Source organism: Felis catus, chromosome D3 (genome assembly GCF_018350175.1).
Source record: "Felis catus isolate Fca126 chromosome D3, F.catus_Fca126_mat1.0, whole genome shotgun sequence".
Classification (NCBI taxonomy): Eukaryota; Metazoa; Chordata; class Mammalia; order Carnivora; family Felidae; genus Felis; species Felis catus.
In genome coordinates this window covers 24,654,328-24,672,091 of record NC_058379.1, presented here as the reverse complement: position 1 = coordinate 24,672,091, position 17,764 = coordinate 24,654,328, and the positions used below count along the sequence as shown (strand labels likewise).

Sequence of the window (17,764 nt, the reverse complement as noted above, 5' to 3'; positions counted from 1 at the left end):
AACAGATAAAAACAACGAACAAAAAAGATTTGAACAGTCAAGTCACATAAGAAATTCAAATGGTCCACTGATATAAACATTCAACTTCGCTAATAAAGAAATGCAAATTGAAACAAGAAACTATTTTTGTATATCTAACTGGCAAAAAACTAAACAGAGAAAATTATGGAAAATGAACACTATCAAATTCTTTGGGGGCAATCTGGCAGTAATATCAAAATTTTAAATGAACACGTCCTTGCAGCAATCCCACTTTTATACATTTCTCCTAGAGAAACAGTTACCGAAGGCATGAAGGCATGTACAACCACGTTCCCAGAAATCTTGTATGTAACACACAGAAAGGAAAATACCTAAAGCACCTATATTGACTCATCATTTACAGAATGGGTAAGTCAACTATGCTTTGTTCACCCTAGGAAATCTCACTCAGCCTTAAAAAAAATGCCACAGACATTAAGGACGTTCACGATGTGTCACTGCACAAAAGATAAAGGCAACTGCAGAAGTGTACGTATAGTATGATCCCATTTGTCGTAGAAAACAAAAAATAACACAAGTAACAGAGCTCTCAGTATATTTGTTTTTAAAGGCTTATTTGCATATGTATAGAAAATGATTCGGAAGGAGAAACTGCTTCTAGTGTTTCTCCCTGGGGTTACGGATATGTGATGGCAAGAGGTGGAGACTAAGTTTTTATTTTATAACCTTCTGTGTTGTCTGAATTTTTTAATAAGCAGTCATTACTTTTATAATTTAAAAATAACCAATAAATGGGGAGATTCTCTCAAAAAATTAAAATGCAACGCATTGTCGGAGTGAAATTTTAAGAAATACCTCAGAACACCTGCCAGGAAGTTAAGGGGTTACATGATCAACAATAAACTGGATAGTTAAGGCATCATTTTCAATAGAATGACTAAGCATCAAATGTGAACAATCAGCTTACCTTTTTAGGTGATAGATTTTGTGTGTATACTGTCCCTTTTCTCCATCTTTCTCGTAAGGTTCATTTTTTAAGACTTCGATTCCTTCTCCACCGCCAGTTTCATTCTTACTAGCTTCGGCAACAGAGTAAAGCTGTCCAACCTGATACTGGAATTTCAGAGCACAGAATTTCAGTAAGCTAGTAGTAACTGTGGAAACTTCCTATACTAAAATAGTACCATATATGATACTGAAAAGCATATCCAAAGCACTCAGCGCATTTGTTCCATGTGACAACAGGACTCAAATTAGAAATCAGTATGTTTAGGAAGACAAACACTAGATGATCATACAGCTTTAAGAAACTCTGTAATATTTTACAGGATTTCCATTATTTGAGAAAACTGCTAGTTACAAACACTCTGGGGCGCTTTAACATGTACCATTCACTTATCAAAAAAACACCTTGATGCTTGGCCCAACTTTTTGTATAATATACATTTGTGTTTTCCAAAGCACTTTCACATCCATTTTATCTCATTTAATTTCACAAAATTCTGAAAATGACAGGAATATAATTGTTACTCTGCCAATTAAGAAAGCTGAGCAACCAAAATACTATTCTTAACGATAAAGAGGAGATACATGAAGTATAATAATAAACCCTGAAAACGCAGAGAACCATTACAGCCCAAATTCTGGTGGACCTCTGGGGTCTTTTTTTCCCATAACTTCTGCCTGACATGCCCAATTTGGCCCTTGTCCACCAAAACAGAAGCGATGGTGGGTACTCAGGATCAAAACTGTTTATTGTAAAGTTCTCCAGTAAACAGAAATACTTTTTAAGGATTACACACATACAAGAATTATTATAAAAGGCAAGGAACTGCTGACAGTAGTTTCTATTTCATTAAAAAAATTTTTAATGTTTATTTATTTTTGAGAGAAAGAGAAACAGAGTGAGGGCAGGGGAAGAACAGAGAGAGAGGGAGACACAGAATCCGAAGCAGCTCCAGGCTCTGAGCTATTAGCACAGAGCCCAACGCAGGTCTTGACCTCATGAGCTGTGAGATCATGACCTGAGCCGAAGTCAGACCCTTAACCAACTGAGCCACCCAGGCGCCCCTACTGCATTTTAAAGTGAACCAGAATTCTCAATGGCCTGAACCAATACCTGTGAGTGGGGAGTGTTGTTCTGTGTCAATTTGGAGCTGCTAACAGTTCCAACAAATAATAAAAAACAAAGTTCTCATGTTCTAATTTGTTCTAGTGACTAGACCATGGCGCTATCTCCAATCTCTTCAAATTTGGCTAAATTTCTTCCTCCTGGTGAGGAAGGCCTAAAGAAGCGTTTTTCTTTTCTTTTTAAGCATGTTTTCAAAGCAAAGCTATCTCTAAAAATGAAATCATTCAAAATGAACATTTTATTTGAGACAAAAATAGGGGTAGTGGTAAGCTCAGTAAACACTCATTATCTAAAAAGCCCATGGGAGTTATGACACTGTCTTAAAGGTTAATTTAAATATACACTAACTCAATCACTCAATTTGGGTTTAGGAAGCTAGAACCAAACACGTTTCTTAAGAGCAACAAAAATAATTTCTGTAGGGGTTTTAGACTGCAGGAGGAGATATTTCATCTCTAGTTTTTGTAATAACACCACCAGGGTTGGTCCAGTAAGTTACAATCCTTAATTAAGTCCTTCAAAACGTACTTCTCAACACTGTCATATTTTTAAAGGAGGATTAAAATGTCTCTAAATCAGAAGATAAATTTAATCTCAGGCAGGAACAGAGTAACAAAACTTCACACAGAAACAACTAAACAGTATCCAAAAAAAATACATTAATGAACTGATATTCTATGGCATGCTACTAGGGTTTCATTCTCATTTTTAAGAGTAATTTAAAGACAGACGAGAGGTGTTTAGTAAATCTGAATAGAGGAAAAAGCCGAGATTATTTTGGATGACAACATCAAGACTCAAAAAGATTTCAACAAATTGATCTGACCAACTGAAACCAAAAGAAAAAATTTAACCAAAACAAACGTCAATTTCCACATTCAAGTTCAAACAATCAATCGCACAAGTAAAGCACAGGGGTGTCTGGCTTGAGTATTTTTATACAGGGAAACCTGAGGCACTACTGAGATGTATACAGCTGTGTTCAAGACTGCTTTGAACTATGCCAGCAGCTACTCATTTTTTGTTTCTGCATTTTTTTTTTCCTTTCTGTCTTCTGTCAGCTGTCACTTCTTAGGTTATCAGTTTGTTTTGTCCCACTTCCAATTCACTGCTTCTAATCTACTGTCAGCTCTAGGAAAACAAGAAAACTGAGCCAGTGCAAACTGTATGCGAGTTCTAGAAGGACCCAGCGGGCTTTGTGGGGTTTGCTACACAGATGTTTCTCCGGTTTTAGCCTCATTCCCGGCTATGCCACAGACAGCTACCACCGAAGGATGTACGAGTTCTGGATTGGATGTGTACTTCTGTACCATGTGCAGATCAAGGGAGACGATAAGCTCTCACAGTTACGTGCTGGTCAGGCTGTGTTTGGAATAGTGGTTTCAGCAGAGCAACAACTACGACGCATGTAGTGAGAGCAGCTGGTGAGGAAGTCTAGAGGTCATGTTAGACCAGGCCAAATGAATGCACTGGGAATGGTTAACCCTGTGACCTCATGTGGAGGAGAAGGAACAAAAGAACTCAAGGGGAGGAGCCAGAATGGCCCAAAGAAAACCTAAAGGGCTACCATATGCCAGTCAGAATAGGCTTATTTCCCCTGCACGAGTGGAAGGGACTGTAGACAACAAGCCTTACAGGAAAGCAGATTTGGGTATAAAGTCAAAGGTTTGAAATATCCGACAGTAAAACAGACTGTTTCTCTAAGCAGCAAGTTTCTTAGCCTTACAGTGCTCACACTGAGGTCGGAACCTCCTTTCTCTGCGATATTGTAGCCAGAATTCCTGAACTGGGCAGGAGATTAAACCACATTGTTTAGAGCCTTCTGAAACAAGGCAGTGTAACAGAATTCATTTATAATTAAGCATCTGTGATACACCATAATTCACTTGTACGAATGTAAAGGTAAGCGAACACAACAAGAATATGATTTGAGATTAATGTACCAAAACACAATGTATCAACAAAACAAACAGAAAACAAGCGAGACTTACCTCCTGAACAGAACATGGCAAAACCACACGGCTAAAACGACAAAAGAAAAAAAAAATATTTATCATGTATGAGAACACAGGTCTCTAGGTTTACAATAACTTTTACTTGAATTCAATGATAGCAGATCATCCAATACAAGAACGTCATTTAGAGAAGAGGGTCTTCACAATGTTTACAGCTCTAAATAAGAATTTTTAAACTGGTGGGGCGCCTGGGTGGCTCAGTTGGTTGAGCGCCGACTTCAGCTCAGGTCATGATCTCACAGTTCGTGGTTCGAGCCCCAAGTCAGGCTCTGTGCTGACAGCTCGGAACCTGGAGCCTGCTTCCGATTCTGTCTCCCTCTCTGGTCCTCCCCAGCTTGTTCTCTGTCTGTCTCTCTCAAAAATAAATAAACATTAAAAAAAATTTTTTTTTTAAATAAGTATTTTTAAACTGGGGAAGTAAGGTTACTGTTTCTGGGTCTCAATGATGATTCCCATTTAGTGTCCTCATTGTACCAGGACCCCAAATGCAGTTGCAGAGATTCTGGTGAGGAGAAAAGGAACAAGTGAAAACTCATCACTGAAAATTGCAGGGTGCCGAATATATTATCTTTGGACTGTGTGGTCAGGTTGCCCTCAGGCAATTTTTGGTATGGTTTCATTCTCCATCTCTACACTACGAATTTTGTTTTCATGATATCTCTCATTGGACATAGGTCTTGAACCACTTGAACGAACACTTCCAAAAATCGTTCCCCACTACCCAACTATTCCTCAGTTTTACTAAGAGAAAAACAAGTAAAAAGGTCCTTTGGACTTAAGAAGAATAAACTTTACCAAGGAAAACACTTTAAACTTTATAAATATAACCTTTCCAGGGTAGATTCAGTTTAAGGTTGACAGATGTTTGATCCTGTCCAAGAGTTTGTTACTGGACATACAAAAGGACCTAAAAGGAGGCTAATGCTCCTGAAAATATATTCCAAAAAAGAATACTGGGGTGAATTATTTTATGTCAGAATATTGCACTTTATCACCAGATTTTTATATGGAAGTATCTTCACTTATTTCCAGCATAAACTCTGAAAATCCCCGAGCATCAACTGTCTCGTGATAATAGCTGGTGTCCCAAGATAGCAACTTTTTTTTTTTTTTTGGCCTGATCCTTTTCAGACTTTTCCCTACTAATCGTTAAATGACACAGCAACGTCATTTAAAATTTTGTTTTAACTCTATTAAAAGGAGAGAAAAATCTCACAGCGGTCACCTCGATTTTCATTTTATAGAAAATTCACAACTTCTTCCTCATTCCAACTTCTCTTTGGCTGCACTGCCCACCCACCCCTCTTCCTATCCTCCTCAAACAGCTATGCTGGAGTGCTCACATCACCTTGATTTCCAATAGTATAAAACATGCCTCCTGTTATTCTCCCCTCCTTCACTAGGGGATCACTCAGCATTCTTTGTCTTTCTGATAATGGTCACCTAAAGACAAGTCACCAAGACTACTAATTCCTATTCTCATCAAGGATAAACTTGTTATACAAAAACTCCTTCCATACCTAATCCTTTTAACTGTCTCTTCAGAGTACACACTAACTTGCTATCTCAGTCACGCAAAATAAACTAGGGCCAAGCGGGTGCAGTGGTCAGAGGGGAAATAAGATACAGATGGAGAGTATATTTCGAAAGATAGAGAAAAATACAAAGATACAGGTTGGGAGCATATTTTCAGGACCTGGAATACAATGGTAAGAAATCTATTACATTTATTAGGCAACAAGGAATCCAGGAAGGTTGCTCCAAAAGAGAAGTGACATGACTACAGTTAATCTGAAGAAGCCATCTGTAGGTAATTAAAAACCATTAAGAAGCAGGATGTGGGGGAAAAGCCATCTTTGGGAAAGCTGGGCAAGGGTGTACAAAGGCCTGAACCAAGAAGATGGGCTGCAGAGGAAATGAAAGGAATAGAGAGGAAAGAGTTAAAGACTTCCCTGAACTTCCACAAAACCAAAGAATCACTGCTGAGTAATTTTAACAACTACTCACTGGTAGGAAGATCCCTATTTTTATACAACAGCACTTTCAGGGACTTATTTCACAAAATCTAAGTGGACTGATCGAGACATTCTGGATGAATGATGAGTCAAATAAATTCTCCAACATTTGCTTAATGAAAAGTGAAAGGAATAGATAGGCTCTGATTTTCTCTTCTTCTCAAAGTAGTACTCAACTTAGAGTGATTTGAAAATTGCCAAATTCTCTGAAAATCATCAGGAAAATAATACTCCAAATAAAACTAACAACTAGTTCTTTAAAATCAGGCCTTTCTGCGAACGGCAACTTCATCCATTGCTCAAGTAACAACTTGAAGGGAACTCCCCACCCTGAGAAGTCATTTTTAAACTTTTAATCCATGTCAAAAATAGATGACATTTTTTTAAAGAAAACAAACATTCGCCAAAGTATTTTACGGTTTACCAACATCTTCACAGAGGAATGACCTATTCATTGCTCCTGACCAAAAACAATTTTAGAAAGTTGACTTGCAAGCAGGAAGAATCATTTTTTCTTCGTCTAACAGCACTGAGCACTTACAGTATGCTAGCCTAGATGCTATGCTGGATACCAGGAATACTTAGAACAGTCTCTGCTCTCAAAAAGTTTAAGAGGAAAAAAAAAGTCTAGGGAGACACACAAGAGTGAACATCAAATGTAATTTATAACTCCGCAGGAAAAAAATTACACTTGGGCACATTACAGCATTCATTACCTCGGTGCATTTAAACTTTTATAATGAAAGTAATGGTTCACAAAAAGCGTATTGTGCAGATTCCCAGTGGGAACTGCTTTCCATGAGTTAGGTGGATACTCCTCACATAACTGTCAAAGGGATCTACTGAACACTTAATTCATATTTTAGGAAAGAGGAAATAACTCTAATAAAAATGACGAGATCGGTGATCTAAGATCAGTTCGGCAACCCACTTGCTATGTGACTTGGGCCAAGTCAATTTCCTTCTGTCTTGTTCCCTCCATTTGTCTTAATTTCTGCCACCTACCTACATTACAAAGATGTCAGTAATAAATAAAACTTTCATGATACAGTGTATAAATGACTTGGAAGAAAAGGTTTATATAAATCCAAAATTCAATACTATAAAGTTTAAGTGAAAATGTGTCTTTTCTCAGGACCCCGTCACTGATTAAAGTTGTAATTTTTCATTAATTTAACAAGTACTATTGAGCCCTTACTATGTTCCAAGGACTATTCTAAGAGCTGGGGATGTGGAAGTGAGCAAAAAGGAAAAATTCATGGAGCTTACATATAGTAAAAGAACACGTGTAGTAAAATAGATTTTAGAAAAGTATGTTGCACGTTAGACAGAATTGCTACTGACAACAATTACACAGGAAAGGCAAATACCAAATGGTGGGGATTGCAATTGGGTTTTCAGAGAGGGACTCCCTAAGAAGGTGATACTTAAGCAAAGACCTGAAGGAGGCAAGTTAGTTAATGAGATGAGGGAAGAGCACTTCAGGCAGAGAGAACAGCAAGCAGAAAGGCCCTGAACCAAGCGTTTTCCCTGAACTAATGAAAATGATAAGGAAGCTTGCGAGCTTGGAGTGGGCACGGGAAGGGTGGTAAATGTGATGAGAGCAGAAAAGAAAATAGCGTAAGACTTCTGTGCGCTATTGTAAGGGCTTTGTTTTTTATACACAGTGAAATGGGGGGGGGGGGTGGAAGGTAAGTAGAGAAACGACAGGAGTGACTTTTTAAAAGAAGTTTGAGAACATTAAAAATAAAGTGTCTGGAGATGGCTAAATTAAGCTGAAATTTGTTTAAGAATTTATAAAGAGAAGAGCAATTGAAAAGCCAAGGAACGGGCCACACTCGAAATCCCTAGTTGCCCACAGGATGCTGACGATACGAACCAGCTGTGACAGCTCAACAATCACGCCTAACCAGATTTCCTGTGATAGTCACAGCCCTTGCCGGTGGGAAATGCCGTAACTTTTCAGCAAAATCACTTTGCCCGTCCTGATGCACCTGAAAATCATTCCATGTGACAGACCACGTGTTAACTCCTCGTCTAAACCCCGTGAAGTAGGTGGAACCCAGAGTATCACCCCATCTTAAAGATGTGAAAACTGAGACTCAGAGCAGAGAGATGGCTCTCCTGGTAAGTCAACACAGCTGCCCTGGGGAGCGCACTTTTGCCAACTCCCAGCTCCTGCTTGAACTTCAGGGTGCCTACGTCCCACCTCGAGTCGCGGCACCAGGGCTGTCTTCACCTGGCAGACCTGTCTCCAGCGGGTTACAGGTAGGCTCCACCCCAGACGACAAATCACTGTCAGACCCACCGAGCCTCCCCATCCTCGGGGTCCGGCTCGATCCCACTGGCGGGCCTGCGGGTGGGCCCAGACTGAGACTGGGGTGGGGGGGTGGGAAGAAGGCGGGTCCCAGCGGAAACTCCCGGCCTCGCCTTCCCGAGCCACGCGCTCCGGCCGGGAACCCAGGCGCCTCCGCCCCAGGGGAGAAGGCGGCGGTGTTATCACGGCAACCTCAAGGGAGCGGGTCTGGGGGCGCGCAGTGGAAAGGCCTTCAGTGGGGCCGGGGGCGCGGGGGGGGGAGGGAGCGGCCACCTCGAGGTTCGTTCCTTTCTAGGAATATTCCGCTTCCGCCACTCCTCAGTCAATGAGTCTCCCACCACCGAGGTCCCGTAGCCCCGCACGCGCCCACCGACCCACTCACAATTCCTTGATCAGCACCATCTTCCCGGAACCCCCTCACAGCTGCCGCCGCTGCCGCCGCTACCGCCGCCGCCGCCGCTACCGCCCCTCACGGCGCCTGCGCGGCCCCGCCTCCTTGCCCCCACCCGAACCACTGCGGCGCCTGCGCGTCCACACCCTTCCGCCGCGACTCTTCGCGTCAGCGCGCGCGAGGGGCTAGCTCCGCCCCAGTCCCGCGCCCCACCCTAGGCTCACGGAGCCTCCACTGCGGCTGCGCGACTAGTTGGAAAGCGTGCACCTTCTGCGGTTGCGCAAACTGGGCTCGCGCTCGCACGTCCCTTAGGTGCCACTCCTCCCTACAGTCTAGTTTCCTCGGGTCGTGTGTGCAGCCTACGGTTTCTGGTGAGTTTTCTAGTCAGTTCCCTGGAAGTCGTGTTCTGGCAACCAGCGCTAAGCTTTCTCTCGCTGCTTTTGAGAAGAGGCCCTGTCCTTGACTGGCATGTCGTTCCGACGTCTACCGGAAAGTCTTGCTGACGCGGTGGGGAGGCCGACGCCACCGCGTTCTGTTCCCGTCGCGGGCCCCGTCGGATTGCGCGGGACACACAGAGGCTCACCTGGCTCACTGCTCACGTGCATGTACCAGCAGCTTCGTGAGTGCAGCCAGGGCCAGCAGGTGTGGCCACAGAGCTCCCCAACGCCCGAATCCACCCCAGAATCCAGTGACCCGATGGGAGGAGTGCCCACCACTCGCAGCGAGGGCCCCCGCGGGGAATAGAGGTGCTCGCCCTTAAGACCCAGGAAAGGGACCTGGGCTGGGAGGACAGTCGCGTGGCCATAGGGAACGCCCACGCGACCCCTTTCCCCCCTACCCCCCAGGCGCCCTTCTGCCCAAAAGCCTAGGAGGAGTGGTGGCCCCAGGAGTCATTAAAGCCAGGCACTGTTCTAGGCGCTGGGGATACACCTGGAAACAATCAGGGGGCACGCCCCCTGACCTCCCTTGGAAACAAATGAGAGAATTTGGCTTCCTATAAATAAGCTAAAATAGGGTAATGGAGGAGGCAGACTCATCAAGGGAAGGACTCTGGGGAGGCTATGGTTGAGCCTAATGGTATAAATTAGCCTAGCCTGTGAAGATAGTGGAGGAGACACTCCAGTTGGAGAAAGATAGTCCCTGAGGCTGGAATAAGCTTGGAGTATTTCAGGGCTGGTGGAGGGTAGGTGTGGCTAGAACGTCTTAAATGCGGGGGCAGAAATAAGTTGGGACTAAATAGGTCACTGGACCATAGTAAAGAATTTTAATTGTAAGAACCACGGGAAGCTGTTAAAAGGTTATCAAAAGAATTACATGAACGTTAAAACTTGTCCTATTATCTATATGATAGATACCGGATAGTATAGTATCTGATACTGGAATACATTCAATGGAGTTAGGGCTGTCTTGAAAGTAATAGAAGTGAAATTATTTACCAAAAAGCTAGAGATTTCCTCCTAAAGCAGTATCTGGGGATCATTTTCGTGATGCATGAAGCCCTTTGCTAGTTACTATGATTGCGAAGGTCCACGGAAACCTGCCCTTTTCAGGGAGTTTAGAAGTTGGGAGTAGCTTCCATCGATTGCGCACCTATTATATGCTAAGTATTGTGCGAGATGATGGAGATGCTTTATCTCATTTCCTCCTTAGAGCAACGTTATAAGATAGGTATTTTAGCATTCTTAAGAAAGGAAAGAAAATGAGGTACAGAGCGCCAAATTAAGTGAACTGTGCAAAAATCACTCAGCCAGCTTGTTTACAGAACCAGTTTTCAAATCCAGGTGTTAAAACCTTCCAAGTCTGGTCTTTCCACTACACTTTTTCTTTTCCTTTCTTTTCCTTTTTCCTTTTTCCTTTTTCCTTTTTCCTTTTTCCTTTTTCCTTTTTCCTTTTTCCTTTTTCCTTTTCTTTAAGAAAAAAGTAAGAGGTTGGGGCATGCAGACAATCTTTATAACAAATCATTGTTCTCAGTTATGGAAAAAAGAAAGTTACCAAATCTAGAAGATACTTAGAGATGATAATAAAGTACAAATTTGAATAGTATGCTCCTGTACATATATATATACATATATATGTATTAGAGTTACACACACAGAAATATGTTAGAAAATGTCCAAGGAGATAAATATTAATTGCCAAACTTGTAAGTAGTCATTTTATGTAGTAATTTCTCCCCAAATGTTATGCATGCTGCAAATATGCATAACAGCTTTAAAATATTTGGATGAGGGGCACCTGGGTGGCTCAGTCAGTTAAGCATCCAACTCTTAGTTTTGACTCAGGTTTCGATCTCACAGTTTGTGGGTTCCAGCCCTGCATCGGGCTCACTGCTGTCTGTGTGACCTTGGGATTCTCGGTCCCCCTCCCTCTCTGTTCCCCCACTTGTGCGCTCTCTCTCAAAAATAAATATTTGAAAAAAAATTGTGGATGAATTTGTGGTTGACCTGCTTTTATCAATCATTAAGAAAATTAGGATGTTGTATAACTCTTGGAGTCTTCCCACAAGTGTATGCTAATTTCATTGTCTGCTTAGCACAATTGCTGCTCATAGTTAGCACTCAAATGTTTGTAAAAGTGTGCTGGATGGAGCATAACTTTGAACCAGTATATCCTATGCATATTGTTTCAGATTCATATTAAAACATTCAATTACAGACCACAAGGATAAATTAAGAAAGCAACAAGTTTAGATGTATTTATTGAGGGAAAGAAACATACTAATTAAAATTAGGTTGACAATCCATGAAATCAAGATATTGTGCTTTATATCTGCTTTAGAGATAAAAGTGGGAGAATGAGGAAATATTGAAGAGAACTAGAAAGCAGCAAAGACATGAACCATTACCCCAAAATGAAAAAGGACACACAGAGAAATTACAAATAAAAAGGATGTTACAAATAAACAACTAACAGATTGCATGGCATAGTCTTATTTTGAAACTAAAGATGTTAGATCTTATGCATTTTGCAAATATGGGCGTAATACAGAATATAACTTCTAATTGGATGTAGAAAAAAAAATCCAACTTAAGCCTGATGTCTCTTGTTCTTTGTTCTTTCAGCCCTCAACAAAGGTAACCTTTACACACAAGATGTAGAATTAGTTAAATTCAATTGTACAAGCCTCCTATAATCACCAGTCTCATTTCTTGTATTGTTCTGGAGCAAAGAGCTCATTATAGTAAGAATAATGGTAGATTTTATTGAGGCAAATCAAGAGATTTCTGACCATGAGCAATGTTTGGAACACTTCTGCAGTAGTTGATAAAGTACAATTCTGGTCAAAGAAATTTGGTCTTTCAAATATTATAATTGAATTTCCCCTCTTTTTTTTTTTTCTTCCTAAACCAGATGTTCTTAACCAAAGGCTTTTTAGCGGGTGCTCAGGGAATTTGTGAACCACTGATAATATATACGTAATTTCATGCCTTTTTTCTGGGGGAGAGGTCTGTAGCTTACATTTGCCTTGCCTACTCTGCATTGGGTCTGTCCCATTTTGCCACCCTCCCATTTTAGATTTCTCTTGATTGAGACTCTCTATGAAAACTAGAAATATTTCCAAGAATGCCTTAATTTTGTCAAACCTTAGGGCATTGGTCATAATATTTTACCACTGTTGTTGACAGGATTGAGCTTTGCAGTAGAAAACCCTTGACCTGAATCCAGGCTCTGCTGCTGGGTCTGTACCTTGAGCGTATTATTCAATTGTTTGGAGATACTATAAAAGGAAAATCTACAACATAGGTTTGTTGTGGGGAATAATTTGTTGTGAGTTCCTCCCAACCATCTCCTTTCATCCCTGGAGGTAGCTACTATCATTAATCACTATTGATCCTAATGCATGAATAAAAATGCATGTATGTATACATGTGTTCTTATACATTCATATATGGCTATAACCCTTTCACTGCATATTCATATGTCGTTCTAACCTTTTCACCTGCAGTGCATACTACAGATTTCTGTATCATCACAGACATTTGGCATTGTCAGAATTTTTCATTTTTGCCACTTTATTGGTTTTAGAATGCCATCTCACCTATTCACTTGGCAATTCCCTGCAGGGTGTCGATCTCGCTGTTTACTATCCATGTTCATGGTTTTTTTTTTTTTGTTTTCCTATTTTTTTCTTCTTGATTTGTAGAGGATATATATATTTGTGTGTGTGTGTATACTCATATATACACAGTCATTTTGCATTTGAATTTTGTGTTGATTAGGTGCACTTTATATATATTTTTTCTATCTAGGGTTTGTTGTATCACTTTGTTTACAGCAGGGCTTCTCAACCTCTGCAGTATTGACATTTTGGGTCAGATTATACCTTGCTGTGGAGACTGTTGTGTGCCTTGTAGGATGTTTAGCAGCATCCCTGGCCTCTATCCACTAGATGCTGGTAGCACCTCTCCAGTCATGACAATTAAATATTTCTCCAGACATTGCCCAGTATCTGGGGGAAGGGGGCAAAATTGCCCGAGTTGAAAACCACTGGTTTATAGTGACTCTTGTGCAGTTATTTATCTTTAACAAAAGTTTATCTCACTAACATTTTTTTGAGTTTTTATATGCCAGGCCCTACATATTTCACATGACCTAACCCTAACCCGTTTACTCATCGTAGCACATATATAAAATAGGCATTATTATTACCCCTATTTTAAAAAGTAGAAACCTTCTGTATGTCTTCTAATGTGCAGAAAATGTTAATCAACTATACTAGGCTGTAATTTACATACAATAAGATGCATCCATTTTGAATACACAGTTTCAAGAATTCTGTCAAATGCTTTCATAATCCTTAAGGCAATCAAGGTGCAAGACATTTGAGTCTGTATAAAAGGTTTCCTCTTGTCTTTTTCCTGTCAGTCACCCCACAATTGCAGCCCCAGGCATGCATAGAACTGCTTTCAGTTGCTGTAAATTAGACATTTTTTAGCATATCCTATCATTGAATCACATAGTGTGTAGTTCACTACTTAGCACAGCTGAGTGATACTCCTCTGTATAGATAGATCAGATTTTGTTTATCCATTTACTTGTTGTTGGACTTTAGAGTTCTTCCCAGTGTTTGGCCATTATAAATAAAGTTGCTATGAATATTTGTGCAGAAGTCTTTCTGTAGATATGTTTTCATTTCTCTTGGGAAAGTTTTTCTTGGATCATAAGGGAAGTATATGTTTAATTGTAGCAGAAACTGCCAAATTGATATGCAAAGTGGTGGTGCTATTTTACATTGCCATGAGCAATGTATGAGTCTGATTCCTCCACATCCCTACCAACACATTTTAGCCATTCTAGTGGATGTGTTGAGGTATCTCATTGTAGTTTAATTTGCATCCCCCTGAAGACTAATGACATTGAGCACTTTTTTGTGTGCTTATTGGTCATTTGTGTAGCTTCTGTGTGAAGCATCTGTTCAGATCTTTTGCCCATTTTTTTTTAAGTTTATTTTGAGAGAGAGAGAGAGACAGCACAAGTGGGGGAGGGGAAGAGAGAATCCCAAGCAGGCTCTATGTGGTCAGCTCAGAGCCCGAAGAGGGGCTTGAACTCATGAAACCGTGAGATCATGACCTAAGCCAAAACCAAGAGTTGGACACTCAACTGACTGAGCCACCCAGGCACCCCTGCCCATTTTTAAATTGGTTTTTCTTTTTATTGTTGAGTCATAATAGTTCTTAACATATTCTAGATAGAAGTACTTTCTCAGACGTAGGTGTTGCAAAGAGTTTCTCCCAGTCCGTAGCTTGCCTTTTCATTTTCTTGTCGGCATATTTCAAACAGCAGAAGTTTTAAATTTTGAGGAAGTCTAGGCTATCAAGTTTTTTTGTTGTTTTTTTCTCTTAAGCATTTTTTAATGTTTATTTTGGGGGGGGAGGGGCAGAGAGAGTGGGGACAGAGGTTCCAAAGCAGACGGGCGCTGACAGCAGAGTCTGACGCAGGGCTTGAACTCACAAACCATGAGATTGTGACCTGAGCCCAAGTCCGGCACTTAACCAACCGAGTCACCCAGGTACCCCAATCAAGTTTTTTATTTTATTATCCGTGCTTTCTGTATCCTGCCGAAGAAATCATTGTTTATCCTACCCCCAAAGTCCCAAAGGCTTTATGTTACTATGTTTTCTTCTAGAAGTTTTAAAGTCTTTTACATTTAGGTCTGTGATACATTTCACGTTTTTCTCATTCAATTTTTTTATTGTGAAATACACATAAAATTTACCATCTTAACCACTTTTAAGGGTACAGTTCAGTAATATTAAATACATTCATAATGTTACACATCCATCCCCTTAGCTCTTTTCATCCTGTAAAACTGAAATTCTATTCCCATTAAATAACTCCATTCTTCCCTCTCCCTAGTCCCTGGCAACCGTCATTCTGCTTTCTGTCTCTATGATTTTGACTACTGTAAATAGCATATAAATGGAATCATTCAGTATTTGTCCTTTTGTGACTGGGTTATTTCACAGAAAAAAAGGTTCGTATTGTAACATGTATCAGAATTTCCTTCCTAAGGCTGAGTAACATTCCATGTTTGTATGTATAGACCATGTTTTGGTTATTCACCCTTCTGTTGATGGGCACTTGAGTCACTTTCACTTTCTGGCTATTGTAGATAATGCTAGTATGAACATGGGTGTACAAGTACCTCTTAGAGACCCTGTTTTCAATTCTGTTGGGTGTATACCCAGAAGTGAAATTACTGGATCATATGGTAATTCTGTTTTTAATTTTTTGAGGAATCACCGTCCTGGTTTTCATAGCTGCTGTGCTAGTGTGTGTTTCCACCACTAGTGTGTTAAGATTCCAGTTTCTTCACATCCTCTCCAACTCTTGTTATTTTCGGGTTTTTAGACAGTAGCCATTATAATGGGTATGAGGTGCTATCGCATTGTAATTTTGGTTTGCATTTCCCTAGTGATCAGTGATGTTGAGCATCTTTCCATGTACGTGTTGGCCATTTGAATCTCTTTTGAGAAATGTCTACTCACGTCCTTTATTTTCAAATTGGGTTTTTTTTGTCATTACTGTTAAGTTTTAGGAGTTCCTTATATACTCTGGATATTAATTCCGTATCAGATAGAAGACTTACAGATATTTTCTCCCAATCTGGGCTGCGTTTTTACTTTGTTGATATTGTCTGCACGTGCCCAAATTTTTGTAATTTTCATGATGTCCAGTTTATCTTTTTTTTCTTTAATTGCCTGTATCTTTGGTGTCATATCTGAGAAATCATTGCTAAATACAAGGTAATGAGGCTTTTGCCCTGTGTTTTCTTCTAAGAGTTTTTAAGTTTTAACTCTTATATTTAGATATTTGATTCATTTTGAGTTAATTGCTATATGTTAAGTAAGTTCTGACTTCATTCTTTTCCATGTGGGCATCCACTTTTCCCAGCAACATTTTTTGTAAAAACTCCTTTTTCCATGGGATGGTCATGTACCCTTGTCAAAAGTCATTTGACCATATATGCAGGGGCTTATTTCTGGGCTCTTTTCTGTTCATCCATCTATCTGTCTTTATGCCAGTAATACACTGTTTTGATTACTGTAGCTTTGTAGTAAGTTTTGGCTATTTGGGATCCCTCTGTATGAATTTTAGGATAGGTTTTTCCTTTTCTGCATTGGCATTTTGATAGAGATTGCACTGGGTGTGTAGGTGACCTTGGGTTGCTTCATTTTATGGGTGGGTACATGATAATTCCATTGTATAGTGCACTATAATTTCTTACCTGGCCTCACTGGGTTGTATCCGGTAGTTTCCCTTTACAAGAGTCCTGCAATAAATTGCCTTTAACATCACACATGTAGAATAGTAACTGTAAGGTATATTCCTGAAAGTGGAATTAAGCCAAGAGTATGTACTTTTGTAATTTTTACAGACTCTGCCAAAAAGTTCTCCATAAAGACTACCAATTTATGCTCCTACCAGGAGTGTATGAGAGTACCCATTTCCTCAAATTTTCCCAATGTATTTTTAAACATTTTTAAAAAACTTTTAATTGTAAAATAGAGTACAGATAAAAATTTTTACACAAAACAGATTAATTACAAATTAATTGTAAGGAGAACAACACTTGGTTATGTCTGCCAGACCAAGAAATAGAACTTTGCCAGTCTCTTCATAAGTTCTCCATGTACCTGTTTCAGCTACAACTCCCTTCTCCCTCCTTGACTTTTACAGGAATCACTTCTTTGCCTTTGTTTATAGTTTTGCTCACCTTAGTATGCATCCCTCAGATTCTGTTGTCTAATAATTGCTTCTTTTAATCTGCAGGTAATCCTATCCTGTTTCCCCCCCCATGCAGTTTGTTCAGGAAATCGTGTTTGATCTGTAGAATTTCCCCCACTCTGGATTTTGCTGTTCTCGGCAAACTGAGAGCTGACCAGGTTCAGCTGCGATATTTTTTGGCAAACTTACTTCATAGGTGGTAGTGTGTTCTTCCATTAAAAGAACACGGATATTTTCTCTTTTTGCAGTGATAGTAGGCATTTCCATTATTGCTAAATGCTTAGATCGACTAATTTATCGGGGATTGCAAATTGGTGATTTTTTTATTCAATAATTTCTTGATGTGTTGGCTGGAATGCTTCTATAAAGAGAAACTGGCCATCTAGTGGTAGGTACAATTTATGTAGGAAAGGCAGGAAAGAAACCTTTGATTTTTGCCCATTTTTTTAACCACTTTTCAAAATGAGAATTTGTTTTCTATCTTCCCCTAAAAGTGATCAATTACTATTTTTTAGTGTAGATTTAAACACATTTGAAGTACTGCTTTCTATACTATTTTTATTGTTGCCCACACTCTCCTATCTTGGGCCAGCTGAGCCTCTTCAAGTCGTCTCTGAGTCCTTTTGAGTGTTCCGGGTAGTCCTTGATAACTTTCTCTGTATCTCATATGGAAGGATCTGACAT

At 40.1% G+C, this 17,764-nt stretch overlaps 1 protein-coding gene across 2 annotated transcripts in view; it reads right to left on the bottom strand.

Moving 5' to 3' along the window:
* Positions 1-8,972, bottom strand: part of PITPNB (phosphatidylinositol transfer protein beta) — a 64,179-nt gene extending 55,207 nt beyond the window's left edge. For both annotated transcript variants that reach the window (XM_003994761.6, XM_003994762.6), the window contains exons 1-3: positions 8,843-8,972; positions 4,105-4,135; positions 950-1,095 (exon numbers count right to left, since the gene is read on the bottom strand). In XM_003994761.6, the coding sequence (XP_003994810.1) occupies positions 950-1,095; positions 4,105-4,135; positions 8,843-8,862 (197 nt within the window). In that variant the 5' untranslated portion in view covers positions 8,863-8,972. The remainder of the gene's footprint in view (positions 1-949; positions 1,096-4,104; positions 4,136-8,842) is intronic.
* Between the last annotated feature and the right edge of the window lie 8,792 nt (positions 8,973-17,764).